Raw genomic sequence first — 4,826 nt, 5'->3', positions numbered from 1 at the left:
TTTATCTTGCAGAAAGTTACGGAATGTTTTGAAACTAATACGACCCCTACCTCATCTTGCATCTTGCATGAATCAAAACTTAGCCAACTTCGTCAAAAGTGAGTGAGTGAGTTTAGTTTTACGCCGCACTCAGCAATATTACAGCTATATGGCGGCGGTCTGTAAATAATCGAGTCTAGACCAGACAATCCAGTGATCAACAACATCGGCCGTGACGGACACAGGGACAGTGCGGTGTCACCCCGGGAAAGCCACATTTTAAAAATGACATATACCGCGAGAGCCACATTTACGGTTGATTGCATTTCACCTGTTCTGGACCTTAATTACCTAACCCGATTACCGTTACCTGTAAAAGAGCGCCCCGTCTTTTTTTTTTAGAGCGTCTCGGTATGGGTGATTTCAAATGAAAATATCCTGTTGGGAGTAAGTAATGAGTTAGAGATCAAACATTTTCTTAATTGACATTGAGTCATGGGTGATTTCAAATGAAAACATCCTACTGAAAGTAAGTAACGAGTTAGAGATCAAACGTGTTCTTAATTGACATTGAGAATATCCTGTTAGAAATAAGATATATAAGTGACATTGCGCTCACTAAGTGTCACAATCATGGCAAATGCACAAGTTGAGATCAAATTCATCGAGGGTGTTAGAGGTGGTGTACATTTGTACTATGACGGCTTCAAGTTTCGGTGCAGAAGTAGTCGCCAGGGGAAAAGGTACTGGTCTAGCGTTGTGAGAGAATGTACTGCCAGGCTCACAACTGAGGGCGAGATACTCTATGCCATAGAGATTTTTGGACACTCCCACGACCCACTTCCCTTCTAGTTTCAAGTCGACGCCTTCAAAGCAAGACTGATGGAGAGAGCAAGGACAGAGACGACTCCCATACCTACTATTTACGGCGAGGAGATCTCAAGACTGCGTCAGAACCACGACATCATCTCAGACGACATGCTGAAGCAGATCCCATCATTCAAGTCAGTGAACACCATTCTGTATCGTCAGAGACACAAGACCTTGCCCCGCCTTCCTGAGAGTCGACCCGAAATCAACCTTGAAGACAAGTACGCAAAGACGGATGGGGGCGATCAGTTCCTTCATCGTGTCAACGCCGACATTCTGATCTTCACTACAGACAAGAACATCGAACATCTGTGTACTGCAAGCACCGTATTTTGTGATGGTACGTTCTATACATGTCCTAAATTGTTTGATCAGATATATTGTGTACATGCTCAGGTGTTTTGTCACATGGTTCCACTAGTGTACTGTTTACTGTCCAACAGAAGCGCAGAATGCTACACTCAGATGTTTGAGTATCTGTGTGATCTTGCTGGAAGACAAGGCTTGCAGTTTGCCCCGCATACTGTACAACTGGACTTTGAACGTGCAGCTCACAATGCAGTGAGAGGTGTATTTCCAGCTGCTTCTGTGAGAGGGTGCTTCTTTCACTATACGCAATGCATATGGAGGAGGGTACAGAAAGAAGGCCTGGCTAGTGACTACAAAGAAGATGGGGAAGTCAAGAAGTTGGTGCGACGAGCTGCTGCCTTGCCCCTGGTGCCCTGTGACAAGATAGAAGACGTGTGGCTCGATGCCGTTGCGGAATCTCCTGCCAGTCCTAAGGTCACTGCCTTCATGGACTACGTAACCACAAGTTGGGTTGAAGGCCAGGGTTTCATTCCAGAAATCTGGAATCACTTTGAAAATCAAGGGCACCGAACGAATAATCGTTTGGAAGGATGGCACAACAAAATCAAGAAACTTTTGAAAAAGTCCCATCCGAACACTTTCGAAGTAATCCAGCTCTTTCAACGGGAACAGTCCCTCACAGAGGTCACCATACTCAGACTTTCACATCAGCCCAAAGAACCTTCACGTCGAAGGAGATATCGTGCAATAGATGCACGTATAGCATCTTTGAAGCAGCAACTATTAAACCAGAGTCTCAATGAGATAACGTATGCAGACCATGTGGGAGACCTTCTGCATCTGCATCAGTGAAGTGAAGTGACTATTACAGTGGCTATAAGCTGTAATCTAAACAAAGAAAGAGAATGAGACCACGATATTTGTTGTGTTTACTACGGTAGTTATAAGCACCGTCCGGTTTGTTTTGACAACATACCCCGCGAAAGCCAAATTCTGTAATCACTTGACCGTAACTATTACCGCGAGAGCCACACCAAAATCAGCTACTAATTCTCGAAATGTGGCTTTCCCGGGCTGTAACCGACAGTGCAGCTCTCTCCCTTGCTAGGCATTAAATAAATGAAACAATAGTATCGATGGACGTAGTCTGGTTGTCATAAAGTATTTCGGCAATGTAAGCTTTCTCAATACTGAAATGCCGCAATTGCCCGACAATCATTTCCGTTTAGCATTTCGTATGTCTGCACTAAATATTCAAAGTTATAAATCAAGGTCGGATGTATTGCATGTTGTGTAATGTATGGTTGGAGGAGCATCAAAAGGAATAACAACTGAGTTAAAATAACAAACACGGATGAAAGGATTAGCCGATAACAATCTAACTGATTTATTACTTTTATCTTGCACAGCGGATTTGTCAAAAGTGGGGTACCCCACTGTGCCCCCTGCCTTTCTTTCAGGGTGGATTAACAAGGGATTAAGTACAACCAGTTCTGAACTTTATTGTACCACAGCATATAACATTTACACGATACATACCTACCTACCTACCTACCTACCTACCTACCTACCTACCTACCTACCTACCTACCTACCTACCTACCTACCTACCTACCTACCTACCTACCTACCTACCTACCTACCTACCTACCTACCTACCTACCTACCTACCTACCTACCTACCTACCTACCTACCTACATTGTAAATTACATATCACAATTAGATCTAGCCGAGGTGTCAAGGATACGAAAGCGTAAAGGTGTACAATACAGGATGTCAAACCGTACGGTAGGGTGAACACAGAACGTGTTTTCTCCCCTTGCTTGCTGGCTGCTTGATAACCTGTTGCATCTGACAACAGGATAAAACGGAAATGACACAGTCGATCAACAATAAATTCAACGCATTATTACTATAACACACACGTGTAGTAACAATTCCCAGTGTTTGAAATCATGGTTTGTCTGGGTATGCATAGCAACTAACAAACGGCATCACAGACATACATCCATGTTATTCCTAAGTGAGTGAAGGAGTGAGTGAGTGATTTGTTCCAAGACATTTGATTTAATACTAGTTAATTGTTCATTCTCTAGGGACCATATTTTCACGTTTGTGTGACGTTAATAAAAATATCTGTCCATTTATATAGCACAACACTGCACATCAGAAATACTCACAGCGCTAACATTAAACATCAAAACACATTATTGCCCTGGATAACCGAAACTGCCTGCGATGCGATAGAATGTCAATAGTCTTGTGACCTATCCCATCGGGAACGCATTTCCTGTTGGGTGAACAGAGACAATTTTGAGCAAATTCACTTGCTTAAGATGTGACCTCATGTATCACATATGATTCTTTCTGTCAGTACTATGTGTTACCTTGATATCATCAACGTTATGTTTTCTAAATTTCTCCTAGACCCAGTCAGTCACTATTCATTGGGCCTTGTCCTCACCTGACATATAATACTCCAACAGAAGTCGTTGCCGAAGTCCTCCTCGGAACAGAACATGCAACTAACGAAATCACGAAATTCAGTCTCCCTCTTTCAACAAGCAGTTGTCATAAATATGTTTCCCATATGAGAAGCAGGTAATCCAGGCCATTCTATACTACCAAAACTTCCAATATGCGGCAAGTGAATTTTAATCCAACAAAAACTGAAACGATTTTATTCTCTCGCAAAGTAAATCAAATGAAAGGAACTCAAGTAAATGAAGTATATTTCCATAAACATTTAGGTATTTATCTTCAAAAAGATTGTTATTGGAAATAACAATTTGAAGAGATAGTAAAAGTTGTAAGTCCTATGGTAAACTGTTTAAGAAGCTTTAAATATAGATTAACTAGACATACAATTTACCACTTGAAATAATTAACTCAGAATCAGTAAATTCATTCAATAAACGACAGGCCAAAGAAAGACATGTTCTCTTTGACCAAAACTTTTGATCTAGATTTTGTCAAATAATTCATGCGGGTCTCAGATTGGGGTGTAGTGACTTGAACGCTCATCGCTTTGATAGACATATTTCACATAATCCAAATTGTGCATGTGGGTATCCATGGGAAGACTCTCTCCTGCCCTTATTATGACTCAATAAAATCAGATCAATTTTTCTACACTAGTGGCTTTGACCTAAACTCAGTTCTTCAAAGTAATCAAACTTCAAGCAACGGAATTAATCAACTTATTCTTGACTCTGTTCATAAATACATACTGCTTTCAAATAGATTCAAATTCTTCTAGACTACAACCACTGTGAACCCCTTTAATGCAACTTGTGTAGACGTATTTCCCGAATGTTAATGATCTAATGCTTTTGTGGAAATAACTGTTTCTTTTGCTTTTTTTATTTTCTGAACTAATTCCTTGCCCCTGTACTGTGTAAAGTTTGATTGCATTATACTTGTCTTAAGCCTTTGGCTCGTTGTGCCAATCCATATTCATGTTATTTATGTTCATGAATAAAGTAAGAATGAAGATTTATGGATATCAACTTCTTTATGTGAGAGCACAACGTTTCGGAGTTAATGCTTACTCCTTCATCACCTCCGAAACGTTGTGCTCTCACATAAAGAAGTTGATATCCATAAATCTTCATTCTTATGTATTTTCACTTCTAAATGACATTCAAAGAATTGATGAATAAAATAT

General features: G+C 40.6%; 1 protein-coding gene across 1 annotated transcript; it reads left to right on the top strand.

The window, feature by feature from the left end:
* Positions 1 to 861: 861 nt before the first annotated feature.
* Positions 862 to 2,010, top strand: LOC137287777 (uncharacterized). The gene has a single exon (XM_067820164.1). The coding sequence runs from the start codon at positions 862 to 864 to the stop codon at positions 2,008 to 2,010; it is 1,149 nt and encodes a 382-aa protein (XP_067676265.1).
* Positions 2,011 to 4,826: the final 2,816 nt, after the last annotated feature.

This window comes from Haliotis asinina, chromosome 6, assembly GCF_037392515.1.
Source record: "Haliotis asinina isolate JCU_RB_2024 chromosome 6, JCU_Hal_asi_v2, whole genome shotgun sequence".
NCBI lineage: Eukaryota > Metazoa > Mollusca > Gastropoda > Lepetellida > Haliotidae > Haliotis > Haliotis asinina.
This window is presented reverse-complemented; position numbering and strand designations above follow the sequence as displayed.

Coding starts and splice junctions, on each gene's coding strand:
- LOC137287777 (XM_067820164.1), top strand. CDS start 862: ATGGAGAGAGCAAGGACAGAGACGACTCCCATACCTACTATTTACGGC.